At 42.0% G+C, this 22,831-nt stretch overlaps 1 protein-coding gene and 2 long non-coding RNA genes across 6 annotated transcripts in view; 1 reads left to right on the top strand and 2 right to left on the bottom strand.

Annotated features, from left to right (window-relative positions):
* Positions 1 to 11,996: 11,996 nt before the first annotated feature.
* slitrk4 (SLIT and NTRK-like family, member 4) lies at positions 11,997 to 17,781 on the bottom strand. Its single transcript, XM_027283807.1, has 2 exons — positions 16,269 to 17,781; positions 11,997 to 15,299 (listed from the first exon to the last, which is right to left on the bottom strand). Exon 2 carries the CDS (start codon positions 15,255 to 15,257, stop codon positions 12,666 to 12,668), a length of 2,592 nt encoding a protein of 863 aa, XP_027139608.1. The 5' UTR covers positions 15,258 to 15,299; positions 16,269 to 17,781; the 3' UTR covers positions 11,997 to 12,665.
* A 263-nt stretch (positions 17,782 to 18,044) lies between these two features.
* LOC109138377 (uncharacterized) overlaps positions 18,045 to 22,831 on the top strand; it is a 57,687-nt gene continuing 52,900 nt past the window's right edge. Inside the window, exons 1-3 of one of the 4 annotated variants that reach the window (XR_003463592.1) lie at positions 18,045 to 18,819; positions 19,228 to 20,831; positions 22,082 to 22,333. This is a non-coding gene — a long non-coding RNA (uncharacterized LOC109138377). Of the gene's footprint in view, positions 18,820 to 19,227; positions 21,319 to 22,081; positions 22,334 to 22,831 lie in introns of those variants that run through there. The other 3 variants (XR_003463590.1, XR_003463591.1, XR_003463589.1) reach the window with 3 other exon arrangements.
* The window catches only part of LOC113747351 (uncharacterized), an 81,523-nt gene continuing 78,907 nt past the window's right edge, over positions 20,216 to 22,831 (bottom strand). Inside the window, exon 3 of the long non-coding RNA XR_003463595.1 lies at positions 20,216 to 20,317. This is a non-coding gene — a long non-coding RNA (uncharacterized LOC113747351). The remainder of the gene's footprint in view (positions 20,318 to 22,831) is intronic.

Raw genomic sequence — 22,831 nt, 5'->3', positions numbered from 1 at the left:
GGTTTCGTATCAAATCACAGAGGCAGATAGGAGGGAGATAACAGCTTGAGGGATGTGTTGTAATTCCCTGAGTTTGTATTGCAGCATGCTGTAAAAAAAAAAAGACAATGGATTAAAGATTGTTATTATGCAGCACTTCAGAGGACGAGATAAGAGCGAAGCGGAGAAAGAGAATACAGAATGAATGAGCATAAAAGATGGAAGGAGAGAGTGAAAGAGAGAACGAGGGGATTGTTGGAGGAGAAAAGTTAAACATGAATGTGAACTGCCTCCGTAAAAAACATGATCAGTGCACAATCGAGACCCTGTTCACATGCGCGCATCTTTCATGGGTGGGCATGAGCATAAAAACACACACACGGACACAGAGAAACATTAAAACACACACTCACACAGCATTTGGAAGCTTGTATAATTCTCTCTGTGGGTGTCAATTAAATCTCTCAGCTCTGTCAACAGCACACACACACACGAACACACACTCATTCTCTTTCAACAGCTAGTGCATCGTCAACACCGGCTGGCTTGGCAAGCGAGCGAGCAAGAGAGAGAGAGAGAGAGACAGCGAGAGGAGAGAGAGAGAGGAGGTGTTGGAGAGAGAGGGAGAGAGAGAGATAAGAGATAGAGAACTGGTAATATGAGAGCATGAAAGCACTGCAGGTAAGGAAACACTGCAGTTCACTCACACACACACACACACACACACTGGTCCCATTTCATGTTTTCTCTGGGTTTGAATGCTGTAAAGGTCAGTATTCATACTGGCAAATGAGCTTCAGATCCTATATGCAAAGCCATGCACTTATATATACAGACACACACACACACACACACAGACAGTGTAAATATTACATCCCCAGATGCAAAGGAATGGATTCAGATGTTTAAATTAAAATGTCATGTTATTTTATGTGAGTAAAAGACCTACTTGCTGCACAGATTAATGTATCACTGACTGAACAAACAGCAGCACTATGGGCAAACCGTGGACACCGTACAGTATCTATACTGTGAAAGTAGTTCATCCAGTGACTGTTGTGTTTCCTGAGACGGGTTACATAAGGCAGCACAATGCGAAACACATCTCGTGACTGGAAAGGCAAACTGTGTGTTATGGAAGGTGCAAACCATAACAAGATGCAGGGATACACAATTAGACATTGTCAAGATATTGTTGTTGGTTTATAAAGAATGGCAACAAAAGTGGGCAACCATCCAGCTTTTCACATTCATGCCATTTTCATATGTCCCAGTAATCAGTGCCAGTATTGCTCATCTACACTTGACCTAAAGAAATACCGTTTTGGCTGTTCGGTCTTTAAAGCAAGTGATGAAGAGGTAAATAATCACCAACAACAGTATCCAAGGGGATTTATAGATAAATACCCTTGGATACTGTTGTTGATCTACAATGTGGACAATATTTCGAGTGGCAGTAGGTGCCAATCTAACTTCATAGCACTGAGTAGCACAGATGTTGGATGCGGTTTAAATGTTATGGTAATATGGATTACCCCTATGGCAAAATGGGCAACTGCTCCAGAGTCTCAGACCCTCATGGACCCCACATGTGTATGATTTGTTGTAATATGATATATTGCAAAGCTTGTTTGGGAACATAACACCGTTTGGCACCTTAACACAAAATGGCAAGGTCTTTGAACTGAGTCCTGTATTGTCGCCCAGTTTTTAATACCCTACTTTGTTGAAGACCTTGGTATTTCAGGGATCAGAACTACATAGGTTTGCCTAAGTAAGTATTCTTTCTCGCTGCTGGACTCGGTACTCTCCTGCAAAACTTGAACTCAAAGAGATACCTGATTAAATAAATGTTATATACAAATAATCCATCTGGATTTGGACCTGTATTGGAACCATTTGGTCCAATTTATTTGGTTAAATTGTGAATCTTTCCAGTAAAAACCACCTACCTGTTTAAGCTCAATGTTTTTGGTTTTCAAATTCATGCTGAGCAGCCTGTTATCTCAGGGAGAAATGAACAGGAGTGCAATCGTTTCCAACATGAAAATATCATTTTAAAAAAGTAAACAGTAGGTTGAATTAGTCACGTGCTGTTATCCCAGGCTCACATGAGGTTTAATTGCCACATGTTTCCCCCGCACAAATCGATATTGGCACCCTTGGCATTATTAATTAACGTGACATTCTAAATATGAAAACCGAACAATGATAGAGCAGAAAAATATATATTGAAGGTGCTGCAAACGTACCCCCTCCTCGCCTACCATCATAGGAATTATGAAACACACACGAAGATTAATGGATTGGCCTCTGACTTTAAACAAGATGCACGTTAACGTTGATCTTCATCTTGATTTGGCTCCATCTGCTCGGTAGCAAACAGATCCATATTTCACTTCATGGCTTGAAAAATGTGTCATCAATTCTCAGCGGCCTGTGTGTGTATGTTGATAAATGTTTTCATATGATGCAGGAGGAGAAATCAATAGGTATTCACCATCTTCATGCAGCTGTTTGACACAAAACAAAGACAGACCTCTTTGAAATGAAACAGTAAAAGGCAAATGTGGCATTTGTTTTCTGCAGTTGACCAATAAGACGAAATGTGTTGGCGTTCCCATAACTACACTGAAAAAGCTCTATTAAAAATGACTGAAATGTATCGAGATTTCAAAGTATTTTTTGAACCCACACGCTTGTTTTTGCATGACCAACCATCACAGCAGGTGCTGATTCAGTTTGGAAATGAGATAAACACACAGAAACAGATGATGAATGCATAAAATATTTTGATGTATCAGAGCAATGCATGATAAAATAGGCAGTTTGGGGAAGTGAAATCAGAATAACATTAGAATAATATTTAGCATTTATTTGACTCACGCTAAGCCAGCTTGCAACACATTTTCACTCGCTTCCCAAAGATGGGACTATACCCTCGAGCATCACTTCTAGGTGTGCAGGGCTCAGCTGTCAAATCAGCAAGAGTAAATATGCAACGTCTATACTTTCAGAATTGAATCTTGCATGATTAATGTTGTCACATTTTGGTGCAGCCAGACAAAAACTACTTTGTCACATTAAGGAAAGATCATAGGCTACGTATGTTCTCAATAGAGGTTCACTGAAATGACAGCTAAAGTAGATTTTCGTATATTTCACACAAGTCATAAAGTCTTGATATATCCACCTGACTTCCACCACCATCACCTGACTTTAACTGTTTACACACCCTGTAGACGTGGACCAAAACTGTCATTCATCTGGAGTCACGTTTCTGGCCTGAGTTCAGTTCTACTTTTGGTCTCCACCAACTCTTTTGCTGCTAAAAGCTCCACCATGTTCACCAGCTAGTCACCTCTGTTAGCTGTTTGGTGCAGAACAGTTAGTGCATTAGTGGGTTCATCATCCCCCTTTTCCCTGATAACAGCTTCTTGCTACGTACAGCAGCGAGCTTGAAGAAAGACAGGAACATGAGGGCTGTAAGAACAAAACAATGGCTTAAGAGAACAGCTCTGTGGAGCTGATTGTACATGCAGAGTGTGGGGTATATTTCACTATAAGTCAGTTAATGCTTTGTTTATATGAAACTATTGACTGGTGCAACTAATTACATACATAAACACAGTACATCAACCATTTCAACAAGATGTTTAAAGAAACCAAAATCCAAAAGATTTTCTAACAAACATGTTCCACTCTGTGCTTCACTGAGTGTATTTTCCATCACAAGAAAAAAAAAAACCCAGAAAGACCATAATTTCTCTGCAGAATGTCGCCATGAGACAATATGCAAAAGCTATTAGAAATGCAATTGGTAGCTATTTAAAAAATTAAACCCCCCCAACACTGTAAGCGCTAAATCCATGATGTCAGGAGTCTTTGAGCTGCCTTCAGCAGAGTCCACATTAATACCAAAGCTGGCCCCCGCTACATGTCCTTGAGGGGCCAATTCATTAGTTAGCGAGAAAGCCCAATCAATCACAATGTATCAGGTAAGACTACGGATCATAATTCATCTCAGGTACAGGAAAGAGAAAAGACAGGGAAGCGAAACGATGGATGGATGGAAAGAAAGGCAAACAAGACAGATTGGCAGGCAGGGAGAAAGGAAGAAGGATGATTGCGGCTGTAACCGCAGGCACCGTGAGGTGGTATCCCATGACTTGCTTGGTGTTGCAGTCATTAGAGATGACCTGTGAATCGTAAAAGTCTGCAGCATGTTGTATTTCACTTAGACTGTTTTTAAAAATGATGGAAAAGAGCCATGATGAAATGAACATTCATGACCTGGTTACTGGTGGAACGGTGTTGTGTTTATAAGTGATAGCAAGAAATAACAAGGACATTTAGTGCCTTACATTTTAGTTTACTCAATTTGTTAAATGAAGCTTTTCTTAGCTGTTCAGGGAGGTTCGATTTTCCCGATTAAATATAAGCCATTGATTAGTGAGAAAGAGCAAAGGGAAACCTCTTATGTACTCCCCTGGGAAGACTGTTCACATGTTCACACACATACACAAAAACAAGCGGGTAACCTCTAGTGAGGGTCCCAAAGGTCTACGTATGTCTCCTCTACTTGTCTGCGATTGTTCCCTTGCCTTCATTGATCTCTCATAGATCAATGTAATAAAATAGAAACAGGTGTAGGTTTGCACCCAGAGGAAACAGCAGCGCATTAATCACAGCCTGTGCTGGGATAAGTTACACATGCAGCTGCTCCCGTGCTCACGTGCATTGGTTTAATAATGATTTTCAAGGGTAATCTGTCAAATTATAAGGCTTTTAATGACTTTCAAAGCTTGTGGCGGCTTCGATGTGATGATTCAAAATGACTGTGATTTAAAGCTTCAGCTGTCTAAGGTAGCTAAGTACATTTAAGTCAAGTCACGCACTTTAAGTATACTGTTGAGTCAATGGTACTTTGCTTGAGTATTTCTGTTTAGTGAGATGTAACACATGTACTCTGCTACATTCTCCCAAAGGTGGAATTTACTGCTTACTGTTGAGAAAAGTCTGAGAGTCTAAACTATTATCTAATCTACCCAACAGTATGCGCATAGGAAACCATTTTCTATTAACAGACACAAATCTTTCTTGTGATATTGGTACTTTTACTTATCTGTCTTTCTCTTCAAGAGAAATAAGCACATGGATGCAAACAAAAAGAGAAGATGTGGGAGAAAGGAGGGATGATCGTGAAAGGAGAGGACTTTAAAAACAGAAAGCCTACACGAAATCAATGCTCCACCATTGTGTGCTAACGCAGAGATGTGTGTAGTAGCTGTTTGTGTTACATTTGCATACTGCAAACTAATTCTAAGCAAATTTTGAGAAATGTGACAAAACCAGACATACACAATGTACTGTTGACGTGCATTCTCCCACAACACAACGCACAGAAGATAAGGAATTGAAACTGTTCCGGGAACAGCTAAGAAAAGTTACATAACATAACTTTGTACCTTTCCAAAGTAACAGTTTGATCTTTCATAAGCAGGTAAAGTAAATTCAGATTAATAACCAATCAAGCTTGTTTCAGCATCCTGGTATCGCGCACATGACTGGGACACTTGATGGAAGTGAGCCACTACTAATGAAACGTGTTACACTTGTGTTGTTGCTGCAATGAAAAGTCAAAATGTCATCTGTGAAATAGAAAAAAAAAAAAGGGGTGATTACAGGAGAAGTTGACCTGCCCTAACAGGTGCAACCAAATTAGGGTGAGGGAGATGTCAATCAAGCGCAGAGAGTCTGAACTCACACAGTCTACAGCGGTCTAATCAAGCAACATGCAAAACAAAAACATGTGAAGGTGAACTGTGGGCGTTCAGGTTAAAGTTGACAGTCTATAGAACGCCAGTGTACATGTAAGCACTTGGACTTTAAAGATGTACATTATTAAAACATTTTTAAGGTCACCTTTCCCCAACAATTATCACCAGCAACCTTTTTCTAACATAACTATTGCTCCATAGATAAACCCCTTTGTGATTCCACACTGATTTGTCTCAGTCCTACAATCCTCCCACACTGGAAATCCAAGCTCACTAACTTATTTATGTACTAACATGACACAACGTGTCACAACGTGACACGACATGACCCATTAACTCCTCCTCTAGATTAATTGCCAGCCATTCAACAGAGGTGGTTTGACTGTGAAAAGGAACATGCATGACACACAAAACTATGCTTTGATTGGCAGGGAATCATATGACATGACAAAATATGACTGTGTGTATCAGCCTCACATACGTAACATAACAGTTTCATTGAGTTTTACATTAGTTCTTTCTCTCTTGTAAGAGCAGGTGTCACTTTCTCTAGAAGGCGGATATCTCCTTTTGGTCAGGAACTCATTCTCCTTCTCAGACCAAGAAAAGAAAAAGTATTGAAAAGACAGAATTTGACTGAGAAATTAAATTAATTTAATGTCGTGGCCCTGGAGGGGCTGTGAAATTCTCATGGAGTGCTGTCCTTTAACGTGTTGCTGCATTAAATTAAAGCCAGGAAGATTTTCCTAATGCTGTCTGGTGAAAAGATGCCGTGCCGCTGCTGAAAGTTTGCACAGTGATGCTCAAGTTTCTTGACTTTAGGGGATAAAGAATTGCTTTGCCTTCCAGATGATGATTCATCTGGATCCTGCATCCAAATTAAACTCTGATAGACTGACACCCTGAAGCTGAGGTGTCCTCATCAGACAGGTGATGTAATCTCACTGGCGTTCATGAATGTCCTTAAATGGTGTGAAAATGGGAGCCAAGCCTCTACAACAGAGCAGCGCTGGTGGATTTGTCCACGCTTAATGAGGCAGCTGGTGGGGAGGTGAGACATTGTTTTCCTCTCATTGGGGATGCGTCTGGTAATTTGTGGTAACCCGGGGAGATGCCATCCCCCTTTCATCCCTCCTCAAATGGCCGCCTGACCGCAGCGGATGCCAGAAATGCTTCGTTACCATTCCTGAGCACATTGTTGGCATTCAGCGGACATGGCCCACCGCTGCTACAAATGTGCCCCCACAGCTTAATAAGGTGTCATAGAGAAAATAACAGTGTAATTAAAGCAACTAACACATTAATGCAACAAAGTACACAGGGAAAAACAAACAAAGAAACTTATGAGTCAATGGTTGCATAATGAAGCATGTAGCTTAGGGTGGAAAGTTAACAGAGCAAGCAATGGTGATAGATGCACAACAGGTTCTAACAGAAACATTGTATGAAAGTGATAAAATACTGAAAACTGCTGGAGCTAACACTGGAACCATTATTACACACAGCATTTTAAAGAACTGTACCAGTGGTTTAACATGTTTTATACCAAAAGATTAACTTCACATCACAATTAACCATTTTGCAAACTGTACCGGTACATTTCAGAAATGTTTTTTAACGTTATTCCAGACAACCATTGGTTTCAATCGATTCTAATCTATCTATATCAGGTCTGCATTGTTGTCAGTGTTACATAAATGTTAGGTAATGTAGTGCAAACTTCATATACATTACAATTCATGAAAACCAATTGTTGCATGGAATGGTAGGAAAGTAAATCAAAGTCAAAACTGCAGATCACGCTTTTGACATGATGTGATATGAATGGTTTGAATATGGTATGGGCATGATTTCTCGTTAAAAGCTTCTAGTAAGTCCTCTATTTAAATATTTCACTCAAAAAAAACATATTGTTGATATGCTGTCTGATGAAAATGGTTTAACGAGCAAAAGTGGATATGCACATTAACGAGTTCTGTACGTTGTTAGGTGTAAATAACCCAATAGCAAGGCTGTACTACATGTTTCCACATTGGCCTAATCAAAGCTGTATGACTATTTTAGATTGAAATCAGCATAATCCAGGCTAACGGCCATCTGACACTGACTTTCGTCCATCAGTCTGCAGGCTCGATTCAGAGATATCGCTAGATGAGCTTGTCATCTATCCTTGAATCAAAACTCAAAACGTTCTTTATCCAAAGCTATCCTCCTATCTAGCCTACATATGATGCAAGAATATTTTCATTGGTCAATAAGATTCTAAACGCTGACTGTAGACAGAATAGATAATATGAATAAATTACATTTCTTTCTATCCTTTAGAAAAAAAAGATATAGAATGCATTGTTACTCTTTTAATGATGATAAACTCATGGCAAAGGGAGGAAACGGGATTAAAAATGAGACACAAGGGAATATCAAAGATGAAGGAGATGAAACTGTTTACCAGTGTGAAATGATATGCAGTAAAAACAAAAAGGAAAGAGATGCAGAACACATGAAGAGACCGTGGTAACTGAGACACTATTCACAGGTAACATCTGCACCCAAAACAACCACGTTTCCATGAAATGTAAAAAAAATAAAATAAAAAGTACAGTCTTAGAGTCATTAACCCTGTGTTAAATACTCTTATTGTGCAAATGTCCAATTTGAAAAAGAGAAATAAAATAATCTAAATTATTGTATTTGTCTGAACCTGTGCTGTCATGGCATGACTGTACTGTACTATTTTCTTTTTGGCTTGTGACAATGTCTGCTTCTAGTCTGCCGTCACCTGTTGCACTCCTTGATTGACAGCCCCTCGTTCTTTTTTTTATTTTATTTTTTAATTTCAAGCACTGTAAGAGACATGACTATCTGGTTATTCACAATGAAGTCTATGAAGCATAAACGCCCCAGGTTGAGGATCAAAGTACTGTTCTACGAGTTGGTCCAGGATACTTTCCCCTTTTTTGCTGCTTTGATACTTGTTTTCCAAGTAAACCTTGACCTAATGTTCACATTTAGTCTCATTACTCGTTCTTTAAATTAATAAGAATCATCATCACCATCATGAGCCTGTTTATGCAGCCTCTGAAATGTCCTTTACCTTTAAATTCTCAGAGAAAGAGGTAGAATGAAGACGCTGCTTTAAAAGAATGGATGAAATGTATTTATTTTCTTCTTTTCCCACTATTCAGTTCTAACCAGAAACGTTCAAACATCAGTTTTCCTCCTGCAGATCAGTCACACTGTTTCACACTGTCTGCTGTGTTCTTAGCTCACAGCGCCCCTTGTGGCCAATTCGAAAGGTTTTGCATGCTACCGTCTTTTTCCAGCAGTGCTTTTCAAATGCATCCTACTACAGTTCTGCCCCTTAATATATATATATGCCACCAAGCAACACCACATCATATGATAATAGATATGAGGCACAACAGAGATGATTTGACAGCACAGATCTGCCTCACAGTCTGTAGAGTAGGTGAGGAGGAGAAAAAAAAAAAAGGCAACCATCAGGTTTTTTGGTACATTTTCCATTGTAATAATGTCTAACGAGTTAAATTACAGTGAAAATAAACTATTTCTCCCATTTATGGTGATGTCAGTATACCCCCTCGAGGACCCCCGGAGCTTCCAGGAACAGAACCCCGCATATGGAGCCAAGGCACTGCAGTAAAATGTTGGGCTGAAAAGACACTTTTTCCCAGCCAATCTCAAGTCTTTTTTTAAGTATCCGAATGATATTTCTGTTGCATTACAGAGCGGTGTGATCGAAAATATGACAGAGGAGAAGGAGGAAGAATGGGGAAGAGAGAGGGAGGGAGGGATTGGAGGGGGTGGACGTATCAGATTCATACCCTCCCTCCGGCCCCCCTCACACATCCCTTTTTTTAGTTCATAACTGCCAAGGGTATTAATAATTAATGAGGACAATTCTCTTGCGTCTGGATGACTCATACTTTCTGCTACTTGGTTTCCCAAAAGCCCTATAGGTTGGATTAACACAGAAGCAGGAAATCTGGATTTTTAACCCTTAAAATGGGACGAAGCGTGAATGTTTGAAAACAGGTGGAGTGATGATACCTTCTAGACAAGGTGGGCGGCAAATAAACCCATCAAAAGCTTTGAAACGTAAGAGCGGATTTGGGATGTTTGGGAATGGAAACAACAGAAATGGACAGAGAAAGAAAGTACACATTAAGAGAGGCAATTTTTTGGATATATTACATCTTTGAACAATGCCTAGGAGAACCACAGCAGCTTCAAGCTTCATTTAATTTGACATCAAGGTTTAATAACACCAACAACTTGTGATTCTTAACTAGTTTCATGGCCTTAAGTGTAACAAGCAGCAGCTTCCACAAACAGACTCAGCAAACATATATTCTGCTTGAAGGGTAGCTAGTGTTTGTACAGGAACAAGTACAATATTCTGTCACTTGAGCGGGAGTCTGTCCAACACTGAGCTGTCAGACAATCCAGCTTGTTTCATGAACAAAAAAAAAGTAGGACATAAAGGAGTTGGCAGTTTTTTGGTGGAACAATGTATATATAGATAGATATTTTTAACGTAAAGCAGCCTAGAAAAGGATGTTAACTAAAAGAAATAGGGGGACACAGTGCAAATAGGTGCTGATTTTAATACCTTGATTTCAACATGATTATACAAGAGAAAATTAACCAATATACAGGAGATTTATGACCGATAGAAAATTGTATTTATTATACTTTCCAAGATACATTCTATTCATTTGTAATGTCAATAAACACTCATAATTTTAACGTAACAATACTTTTTTTAAATAAGGACCGGATAGAGTTAGGTTGATAAAAGAATTTCGAAATAGAACCTGTCTTGACAATATAACCCTCAAACTAAATAAATTAAACAAAAATTATTTGAAGCTGTCATGACTGAGCATTTTTTTTACTAATATTGCACATGGTGTTTTTTATGATATGATTCTGCCCAGATCTAACAATTTAGAGCTTCAATTTTGCAGCCGTCCTCGTCTCCGTATCCCCTCCCATCCCCTCCGCCCACCCACCGCCCCAACAATTCTGGAACCATATCAAGTTTAATGCACATTTATTTTGGTTGCATAATGTTAATAAGAAACCTTTTACAAGATACTGTGGGAGATATAAGAATAAGGAAACTGCTTGAAACTTCACAGACTCTATCAGGCCTCAGCTTGTCGTGCGACACAATAAAAAGGAAACATCACAGATCACATTTCACAACCCTCGTCCAGCGGGTCAAGTTCTTCAGGTAACTGAGAGAAACAAAAACCCTTGAATTGACTCAACAGTCACTTCTTGGTGGCCTGAATTAGCTGTGGTGCATCATTCTATCAAGTCCTTTCCACTCTTTCTGTATTATTCTTTTTTTTTTCTTTTTAAATAATACCAATAACTCTTTAAATAATCCTGCATAGAAAAATAAATTAACTATGTTGTTAATTACTTTTTTTTCTTTTTACTACGAATTGAGAGCTGACAAGGGGGAGGTGGTTCACCGATTCAATTATATTAGCGGTTTGTTTGACAATTCTGGCTTGTAGTCTCTTGATGATGATGCTCCGTCGTACAGTATGTGTGTTTGCGTGTGTGTGTGTGTGTGTTTGTGCGCACGTGTATATGTTTGTCCTTTCTTGTAATTTACAAACCAGTCCCACAGATACAAATAATGTAAGACTTACAAAATAAATTCCAGGTTACGCTTACATGGCAAGCAGCTTTGTAATTTTTTATCCTTGGGTTTTTTCATTTTTCAGAAACAACGTCCTCTGACAGTGTATGTGCCGTTTAGATTTCACCCAAAACATACAGTTACTGTAAGTAGCAATTTTTTTGAAGAGAAACACAACTCCATTCAGAAGACACTATATTTAACATGGCTCTTTACACAAAGTCACAAAATCATTCCCCAAAAGAGTTCTGCAGTGCCTCCAATTCCCATGAATTGTAAAGACAGGAGCCGTTTAGCCTCCCGGCAAAGAGCAGGTGTACTGCTACTGGTTGTGTAATCCAGACAAGATGGCAGAGAGTCTGCAGCTGACTCCAGAGAGCATCCCCAAGAACAAACAGATATCCCCCGCAAATATAAAAACAAAAAAAAAATTAAAAAATAGTATCCGTTCAGTTCTGTTAATTTCATCCCAGACGTAGTGGTTTTTGGATACTTTCCAGAGCAAAAGAACAACAACCAACATGCCCTCCTTTTTCTTTTTTCTCTTTTTTTTTCTTTTTTTAAATGAGGGTTGAAGACGGCGAGGTATATTCTCAAGCACTGTTTTCAAGACCCTTTTGATTTGGTTGGGAAAAAAACAAAAAAACAAAAGGAGGAGAAAAAAAGAACAACAAGAAGAACAAAAAAAAAAAAAGAAGAAGATAAGTACCCATTTCAATAGCAGCAAAAAAGACTATGACTGTCTGGTTGCTTTTTAGGGTGTCCTGTGGTATGTATGTATTCATACATGTAGTGGCATGGATAATCCAAAAGGTCTTTTACTGTGAAATAGATCCACGCTGATTCTAGTAATAGCTTTTTGTAGTGTGGAGCCATTTTGTCCATCTCTGCATTGGTCATTAAGGATTTCCAGAAGGCACTTTTTTGCTGTGTGTGGGATTGTGTGTGTGTGTGTGTGTGCATGTGTGTGTGGCTGCAGAGAGGGAGATGAAGACAGAAAGCAAGAGATCTGGGTGGTTGAATGGTGTGTGTGTGTGTGTGTGTGTGTGTGTGTGTGGTCAGAAAGAACCAGAGTAAGGCAGATGTGTTTGGCTGTCTATCTGCCTGTGTCTGTCTGACTCCCTCGTGTATGTGTGTGTATGTGTGTGTGTGTGTGTGCGTGTGTGTGTGTGTGTGTGTGTGTGTGTGTGTGTGTAATCAATGCACTAAATCAAACGCAACAATCCCTACATTTTACTCAGTGCAGTCTGCTCCTCGAGCACCTGCAGGTAATCAGGCGTTCCTTGGAGCTTGGCTTTCAACTCGTAATACTCACTTTTTCTTTGCTCCACCACGATCTTACTGTGGTTCCCGCCTATCAGCGACGACTTCTTCATCTTTTTATCCAGCGTTTTCTCCGGGTAACGGATTTCGTACCCACCCATCCCTATACTGTTGAAATCTCTTTTGCTGTCCAGAAAGTTCTGGATGAACATGCTGGGCTCTCGGTGGGGGAGGAACTCCTCAAGTTCGTCTATGGTGCTGAGGCGTTTGTTGCGCTCCAGGGTGGAAAGTGAGTCTTTATCCTTGTCAGCGCTGTTCCGGAGGATGATCTTCTGCCTCTGCGAGTCTGCAAACTTGAACCCAGCATCCATGTCTGAGGAGCGTCCGATCCCACAGGTGTGGCTCTTGCCAATGTGCTCAATGGTCTGGGGGATGAATGTCTCGCCTCCCAAGTCGTCTCCTGGGATGGAGCCTTTCTTGCCAGATTTGTGGCTGTGCCTGCGGAGCTGCAACGACATGGAGCCACACTCCTGATTCCCAAGCCCCTCCTGCCTGCCCGCTGGTTTTTTATTCCGCCTCAGGACAAAGACTAGAAGGCAAAAGGCCACGAACACAGTGAGGATAAGAACTACGAGGATACTGAGGATCATGATGGAGAGAGGCACGGGACCTCCCGGTGGTGCTTTGCCGACTCCGGCAGGCGACGCTGTGGTCGTAACGGGGTTGGTGTCAGTCAGAATAAACGGCGGTCTTGCAACAAGCTTAGGACACAGGATCTCATTTTTCAAGAGGCGCAGCTCTATGTTGGAGAACTGCACAGGGGAGGCACATTTCACCTCTTTGGCAGCCACTCCATCACTAAGCTTCTCTAGCCAGAGTTTGAGGGCGACAAGATCGCAGGAACACTCCCACGGGTTCCCTTCCAGGTCTATCTGGGTCAACGATCGCAGCTGGTCCAAGACACCACTCACTGGCAGGGTCATGAAGTGGTTGTTTTTCAGATTCAGTCTGGCTAAAGAGACACCCGCAAACACGTAGGCGGGGAGACTCCTCAGGACGTTGTTGTTGAGATACAGGAGTTGTAGGTTCGGCATGGAGTCAAAGGTGCCTGCTAAGATTTCTTTTATGGCATTGTATTCCAAATATAGGTACTGCAGGTTTGAGAGGCCCAAAAACATCTCTGGGTGTAACTGTTCTAGCTGGTTTCCATTCAGGTACAGTCTCCTCAGGTTAGTGAGGTTAGCAAACACACCTTTCTGGACTGTGACAATTTGATTGCTGCCGAGATGTAGCAGATCTAAACCCTCAAACCCTTGGAAATCAGCTGGGCTAATGTCTCTGATGTAATTTCCACTCAGATGAAGTTTCTTGGCATTTGGGGGTTTGGGGATGAGATCGGCTAAATTTTTAATACTCCTCTCCTGACAGCTGACGCTGATGCCAAAGTCAGAGGGGTGGGCTTTACAGCTGCAAGGTTGTGGACACAACAGTGGAGGAGTCCGTGTCTGAAAGGAAACAATCTGGCTATTTCTTCCAAAAGGTGGTAAACCAGCCACAATACCATTTCCGTAAATCTTAGATGAGTCAGTGGTTTTTGGCGCTTTTGTGGCTATAGGAACCATGGTGGTTGGGGACATTTTGGAAGGTGACTGCCCATTGTCAGGCGGTACAGGAGGCATCCTAACATCAAAGTCACTTCCCGTTCCCATGGGGCAAAGCTCCTGTTTGTTGGTTTCTTTCAGGAGCCTCCCGTACAAGTCACTTGGTGTTTCACATATGGCCTCACCGATAAAAATGTTATAGGGCATGTTTTCAAGCCATGCCTTGAGAGGTGCTAAATCACAGGTACAATTCCAGGGGTTGTCATCCAGCTGCAGCTCTACAATACGCCCGATATGCTCCAGAACTCCCAAATAAGGAAGCTTCTGGATCCTGTTCCCTCTTATATCCAGATGTGTGAGCGAGGCAAAGCGAAATATGTTGTCAGGAAGTGCCTGTATGAGATTATCATTCAGGATGAGCACTTTCAGCTTGTGCAGTTTGTTAAATGCCCCCTTTTCAATGTATTTTATCAAGTTGTAGTCAGCCTGAAGGTATTCCAAGTTTTCTATCCCTTGGAAAGTGTCTGCTCGCAGCACCTTTAACTCATTATTGTTCAGGTGCAGCTGTTTCAACGCGCTCATCCCCAGGAACGCGCCGCCTTCAATGTTCTGCAGTTTATTGTTCCCGAGCTGCAGTGACACAGCATGGGTGAAGTTGAGGAACGAGTTCGGGTAGAGTATGATCAAGAAGTTGTTCTGAAAGTTCAGGTGGTAGAGGGACGAGGCCGGCGGTATGAGCTGCGTGGGTCGATACACAGTGATCTTCTCGCAGTTGACGTACAGCACGTTTTCCACCGACATGCAGGAGCAGGCGCTGCAGGTCTCGGCCATCAAGTCCGAGGCGGACGGATCTGCCATCTGGGGTCCGTCCGACATGGAGGGGGAGGAGAGGGAGGAGGAGAAGGAGCCGGAGATGGTAGAAGAAAAGGCTGCCAGCAGGAGTACGAGCAGCATCTCGCCAGTTAGAAATCCTCCCCCAGAAAACCATTTAGTAACCTTTGGAGAGAGAAAAAAAAAAAAGACAGGTGCATGCACGAACATTCACACACACACACACACACACACACACACACACACACACACAGGCATACATATGTGCAAACAAGCCCAGAGACGCATGCATGCACACACACACACACACACACACAGAAGGCAAACCATCAAAATCTATATTTGATATTGATTATAGAGAAATTGCAATATTTTATCACACTTTCTTTTTAATCTAAAAAATCACACCAGGAATCTTATTTTTACATTTTACTGTCAATGTGACAATATGCAAATCACCAATGATCTTAATCATTTCTCTTTTCTTTATTGGAATCATTGCAGTGAGTAGCTTTGGCTTTGACACAATGATTCACCCTGATCATTAGACAACACAAATGCTTGATGCAGATTATTTAGTACTGCAGGGGCAAAAAAAAAAAAAAAAAAGAAAAAAGTACCATATGCTCTGGAAATGACTCAAACCCATGAGCTGCTGCACATCTATGCATCTTATTCTGACGTCCAAAAGCATGAAGCATCGTCTTGGAAAATGTCTAAGACAGCAGCACGACTCTATTCTTCCCCTCTCAGCATATTCAACATAATCAAAGTCAAACGGCTGCAGTTCTCTATAACCCCCCTTTTCTTTTTCATTTTTTTCTTTTTTTTCATGGAGGTCTCATTTGAAGCCAGAAGCACCAGCAGCAGCAGCAGCAGCAGCGGCACTACTGAGCAGCACATTCAGGTTATTTGTTAGGAAAGCAACTGTGAGAGCAAAAGGGGAGAGGAAGAATTGGGACTGTGCCCATTGCTGACATATTGAGAGGGTTCGAGCTGCACGAATTTATCACAGACAACCATATTTTTTCCCATATTTGGCACCAAATGGAAAACGAAAGAAAAAAAATGCTCCTAAAATCTTTAATCTAAAAAACAAACAAACATTTTAAAGGATGAATAAATTAGACTTACCCAAAGCTGAAGTGGTACCGAATGCGGCTCCCTCTGGAGACACGGGGCAGCGTTGGTGAGACATGGATGGAGACGTGCGCAAACGGTCCTCCCAGCTGAAGTAGAGCAGTAGACAGTTCTAGGGGCGCAACAAGGTTTTCTCTCCAGCCCCTATATCCCCATGCAGGCTTACTGTATATCAACCCAGAGCCAGGCAAAACTGGAAAGGAGGAGGAGGAGGAGGAGGGGGGTGCGGTGGAGATGGAGAAGAAAGGAAGAGGTGGGGGTGGGTGGGGGGGGTGGCGGTGGTGGTGGCTCCGATTTCACCCGATGCGTCTCTTACTGACGGGCTCCTCTTGCTTGGAAAAATCACCCCTCTGGTCGTTCGGTCCCCAAGGTGGTTGTACTACCTCCATGGGAGAGCATTCATTTGGGTTGCAGGAGATTCAGAGAGAGAGATAAAGAGAGACTGGGAGAAAGGAAAGAGAGAAAAAGAGAGAGAGAGAGAAAGACAGAGTCGGAGAGAAAGGGAGAGGCAGACAGCTTTTTTTTTTTTTTAGAGATCTTGACGGCGCGTCCGGCAACTCCAAGGCGTGAAAAAAGGCGTAAGGTGGTCGGTGATGCGGTGGAATAAGTCCGTCATTCTTAGAGTTTTTTTAAAGGGGGAAAAACTGGAGGAGGAAGATGAGCAGAGTAGAGGACAGAAAGGTGGGAGAGAGAGAGGATGGCCAACGCTGTGCGCCTGGCTTCAGCTCGGCTCACAAACCCCCAACGACCCAACGAATAAAAACTGGTTTTGTTTCGAGCGAAGTTGTGCACTGGGATACTGCTTCAGAGGGCAAAAGCAGCCAGTACGCTTCCATCAGGTTATGTGTATCAGTATATTATTCTCCATCGAGGCAGCATAAATCCGTGGAGAACAGTTGTTTTCTCTTTTTCAGTTTATCTGCACGCAGCGGCAGAAGAGATGCTCATTTCGGTCTCCATCCAACGGGAGGGGAAATTAACCAAAAAAAAAAAAAAAACACACGGATGTTTAGAGAATGGATATGGTGGTGTCGAAGCTCCTTCTCCTTACTAGGAAAAAAAAACGGAAAGCACGGAGAGAAACAAGAGAGACAAGTCGGGACAACAGAAACCGGTGCGTAAAAATGAATAATGCAGTTATTCAGCCTTTAGTCCGCTGCGGTGTGAGTGTGGAGCTGGAAACTCCGCGCTTTCTCCCGCTTCCATCGGTCCACACATAACAAAATGTAATTAAAAATGAACTTGGAGAAGAAACGTTGGAGGGAGGGGGGTGGGGGTTGTTTCTTTCTTTCTTTTCTTTCTTTCTTTTTTTCTTTTAAAGCCAAAAAAAATATCCAGTTGGAAACGAAACGGACGCAGCTGCTGCTGCTGGAAGAGAGGAAACCGAGCTTGTGTTTCTTCCTCCTGTAAGACAGAACAGTATCCGTGTCAGGCGCATAAGTATGCTGGCTCCTTCTGCAGCCGCATTCACTGAGCTTCCCACACGAATAAAAGAGGAGAATGCAGAGATGCAGAGAGAGAGGGAGAGAGAGAGAGAGAGAGAAGGGGAGGGAGGGAGGTGGGAGGGAGAGAGAAAGAGAGGGGGGGGGGTCTATCACCAAAAATGAAAAAAAAAACCTTGAAACAGATTCGTTATTTGGAGCGCGCACTTTAATGTCTGCATCTTTATCACTTTATTATGATCTTATACTCGTCCTATATATATTTATCTTTTTAATACACACCTGTTTTTTTGTTTGTTTGTTTGTTTGTTTGTTTTCCTCTGTGTGTAACCTCCAAAGAGATCAAGATCAAATCTGGTGAAAGGCGAGGAGGGGAGCGCGTGTGTTTGGGGTGGGGAACAATGAAATCTTCCTAAATCGTGCCAAATCGTCGCATTGAACTCGACTTGCGCGACGCGGGGCCCTGAGCGCGTCCCCGAGGTCCGATTGGAGAGAGAGAGAGAGAGAGAGAGAGAGAGAGAGAGTGCGCACGGGAGCGCGCCTGTGAGCGGCATTTTAAGTAGAAGGGAGAGAGAGAGAGAGGAGAAGGGAGGGAAAGGAGGAGGAGAGGGAGAGGAGGGTTATTATTCAAGAGTGCTGCAGTCAGACGGGCTGCAAGAGGAGGAGAAAAAAAAGGAGAAGGAGGTGGGAGATCAGTCAATCGGAGGCTTATGCGCTTCACATCTTTCCTCTTTTCTGTGTGTTTTGCAGGAGAGGACGGATCGGAGGAGGAGAGGAGGAGATGGATGGAGCGGTTGGAGAGGAGGAGATGAGCGCCCTAAGGTACGGCTACACCTCTGCTTCTACAATCATTTATCTCCAAAAGTATCGTGTAAGCTTCTTAAAAAGCGAACCGTCTCCTTTTCTGTGGGAATATTTCTTTATTCATTCACGTGCGATGGGCTGAGTTTTCAGTGGCCGCGTGGCGCGGCGCGCCCGCCGCTCCCGTGACACCCATGAGGAGGAGGAGGAGGAGGGGGAGGAGGAAGAGGGGGAGTCGCACCTGAAACCCGACAGTGTTCGGCCTCACCGGAAGCGTCACCTCTGGTTTCCTCTTGCAACAGGTGACAGTGCCAAGTGACGCACAAAAAAAAAAAAAAAAAAAACAAGGCTGGAGTGAGGGATGATGGGTAAACGTGATGGCATGGGTGTGTTTGTTTAACACTGGAGGTTATGGTGACGCAGCAGTGATGCCACAACAGTTACCAAACTTTATGAACATGCAGTGTGGAGGTGGGATTTCAAATTAAAATATGATTCAAATATTGGATGCTGTCATGATTTGGTTGTTGTTTATATCCATGGAAGCATCTTTGCCTGTCTAACATGGAGCAACACAACATTTGGGATATCATTTGCATCTCTATTTCATTTTAAGAACATTTCTCTGTGTCACCACCTCCAACTGCTGCTTGGAAATATAATTTTTTAAAATTATTTGTTTGGATATGTCTTCTTCTTTTATTTGACAGGACAGCCCGAGATAAAAAGGAAAGAGGGGAGATAACACGCTACAAAGGACCACAGGCTGGAGTCGAACCCACGTCACTGCAGCAAGGACTTAACCTTTGTACACGGGGGGCACATGTTGAGCTACCTGGGGCTCCGCCTGCCAAGAAATATTAATAACTCTTGATGTAAATAATTCTTCACATAGAAGATGTATTCATTAGAACTCAAAGACACACAGTCTGACTGATACTCATCCTCTTTTGTTGATTCCAAACGATATGACTGCAAAGACTCTTTTATCTGTCAGTAGTACTTTATTTTGAACACATTCATAGCGTACCTCATGTAGTAATTAGTAAATATTAATATGCAGTGCCAAAGAGCAAATTAATTATACAGGGGAAACGTTATAATCAGCACATTTTCCTATGAAGTTTGGTACGTCACAGTCCTTATTATGCATAATTATGCTGCTTTGTGCAAGTTATGTGTTAATAGTTCTAAACAGAAACATTCCAACTCAAGCAGATGTTGAGTTTGAATAATTTTCCCCCTAAAAAAAACACTGAGCCTTCTACTACGTCCAGTGCACAATCACAACACTGCATCACACCAAAGAAACAGTTCAGTATTTGCAGCGCGTTGTGTCGGAGAGCTTCACAAAAAGCCAACCAAAGCTCCACTGTACCGTACGATGTTTAATGTGATTCATTGAACTGCAGGTTATCTTGATAATGACATTCCTGTTCTGGAAAGTGCCTAATTGAACGTCGTGTATCATCTTCGACCATGATAATTTCACGTTTGACGGACATGCCGTGACAGCCGATCTATCGTACGGGACGGTGCACGACGTCTGAAGAGTGAATCGTAAATGCATTTATGATGCTTTTAGAAAAAAAAAAATAAAACATCCACAAAGCCAGCTGGCAATCAAGGCTCCTTCAAACTGTAAGTTATCATGTTTTGATGGAACATTCAGTCTCAATTACGTCTCGTCCGGCTGAATCCAGCAGCTCCATCTCGCTCGATTGATTGATTCGGGGTAATGTATGCAGACTGGGGTGTGGTTGTGTTCTCATGAGTGTCTTCAGAAGAAAGCCCGGACACCTGCATTAAAAGAGCAAAATTAAAGCATTCCCCCCACAGCATGTGTAGATTAATACATGGGGCTATGAGAGTGTGTGTGTGTGTGTGTGTGTGTATGTACGAGCGTGCTGATATTTGACAGGCTTGGATATGTTCCTACACTGGCTGTGAGTGGCCTGAGGGAAGCAGGCCTACTAGAGAATGAGCCAGACAGTTGGCAAGGCCTCTGCTTCCGTCTCAGCTGTCATTGGTAGTCTGGCCATGTGGCTGAGACACTGCTTCCTGTGTCCAAACACTGGGGGGAAAAGAAAACCTGAATGTCGTGTGCTCTAATCCCATTTGTTGGATTAAAATAAAGCTTTTTAATATGTTTAAAAAGGGAGTTCGTGTGTCGCATCCCCTCATTTGCTCTTTGTTTTTGTCCCTTACAGTCACTGTGAATGCTGGGAATGTCTCCTGTGCTGAAAAGTTTAGTGTTTGGTGTGTTGCCCCCATCTGGACGGAAAAGCAACTGCGCCTCATTTCATGGAGACAGGTAGGTGAACGCTGCTCAGGTGAGGCTTCTTCATTCCAGTTCATTTTTTTTTTTCATTAGTTGCGTGGCACGTCGCCACGTTCCCTGATCAATGGCTTTTTGGATCACACACACCTGTTGTCCTGCTGAAGCTGTTTGCCAGCAATGAAAGAAAAAGTGATATTGATGCAAATCTGATCCAGCCAAGAAAGCCAAATTATTTCTCTTTTACGGAAACAAATGAAAAGTCAATTATTTCACAATGAGTCTGTGAAAGTTGAGGTGTTTCTTTTCTTTCGTTCAAATTCTATTTAGTGGGGTAAATGATTTAAGTCAGGACCACAAGTTTATTGTTTCATCCGGTTGAGAGGAAAGAGAAGATGATGCAAATGTTGCTTATAATGCATTGTGTTTTGACCTGGGTTTTGTCCCACAGGCTACAACCAGCCCTAACCTGATAGGTGAAGGATCTGCCTAAAGCCCAAAACAAAGACTGCAGACACATGGCAAAAAAAATACATTTGTTTGGTAAAAAAAAAATCACCTAATCTACATTTTTTACACTCATTACTGTCCTGAAATATGCTAAAAGTGAATGAAAATATTAGATAATGCAGTAAAATATAATACACAGATTTATCTGCCCTTAAGTATGGTCTCTATCAACATAACATGACCAGCTTCATAATTTAATACTTGATCTGCATATGTTAAATGTCAAAAATAGCATTCATTATCCACGTACTTATGTTTTTTTTTGTGCCCCCCCACATCTGAAACCATAGTTACGTCCTTGGTCTAACACTCTGATACAGTGATGAAAAAGTGAGGCACACACTGGAACCCGTGCATCCTCCACAGTCTTCTAGCCTGCAGTAAATCTGTTCTCAATACGAGACATATGATGTGATGATCCAGTGAAAAGAGGCCTGCAGTCTTTCATTCTGACGCTCCGTCTGCAGTTTATGAAAGTCTAATGTAAGCAGTAAAAATGGGCCGAACGCGATGCCGTCTTTAAGATCGCTAACATTTTACTGCTCCGAGCTGTAAATCTAACGCCGGTGTCAGTGGTGTAAGTGCGAGTGATAAGCCTCGATAAGCAGAGCTGAGAGTCCAAGATCACCAGTTTGAATCCTCATAGTGATAATAACGAGTGCTGCCTTCACTCAAACGTCAAGAGAGTCGCTATTATATATTTTTGTAATGTCAACAAATCCCATAAAAAGACCCAATCCAATAACATTTCTGTCTGTCCGCCTCTTTCTTTCTAGACTAAATCTTCGTGGACGTCTGTGGTTTTTAGCAAACGTTACACAGGGAGGAGGAAGAGCATTTGTTCAGGATTCATGGATTCATGGAAATTCATCTGGTGCAGTGATTCCTTGCTGCCAGAAGTATACATGCAGTATATTGTCCCTTAAAACACTGTAATGAGACACATTAAACACCAGATATGAAAATCTATGTTAATATTTCAAATGGATTGTGAGAGAAAGTAGATGCACGTTATGTTTCTAACAAAGTTCGGGTTATTCTCCTGTTTATATTCACCTTAGTTGGTAAATCATCAACAGCAAGGCTGTCCTACACGTTTCCACACAGCACATTGGTGTAATCAAAGCTATTTTAAGATTTTAGATTGAAATCCAGACTAATGGCCCTCTGACATTGACGTCCGTGCATCATTCTGACTCGACTGCATTCAGATAGCAGTGATTCTTTATCATGTCAACTTCTCATCAGAGTTAGAAACTAATGCTCATTCACGCCCACACACTCGCGGCGTAGCCTTTGGGAGCAATTTGGGATTCAGCATCTTCGACATGTGGACTGGAGCGAGCCGGGGATCGATCGGCCGATCAGTAGACAACACGCTCTACCTCCGAGCCACAGCCGAAAATATGTTAAAGTGGATAGCTTCAAGTGTTGAAACTCCTCGGCCAGCTGATTTAAGTGCGAACATTGTCACATGGGAGATTAGTACAAATGCAAAATGACCAAAAATACTAGATTAGAATATA

This window comes from Larimichthys crocea, chromosome I (assembly GCF_000972845.2).
Source record: "Larimichthys crocea isolate SSNF chromosome I, L_crocea_2.0, whole genome shotgun sequence".
In the NCBI taxonomy this organism is placed as follows: Eukaryota; Metazoa; Chordata; class Actinopteri; family Sciaenidae; genus Larimichthys; species Larimichthys crocea.
The sequence above is the reverse complement of the archived record's forward strand: the minus strand, read 5'-3'. Positions and strand labels throughout refer to the sequence as shown.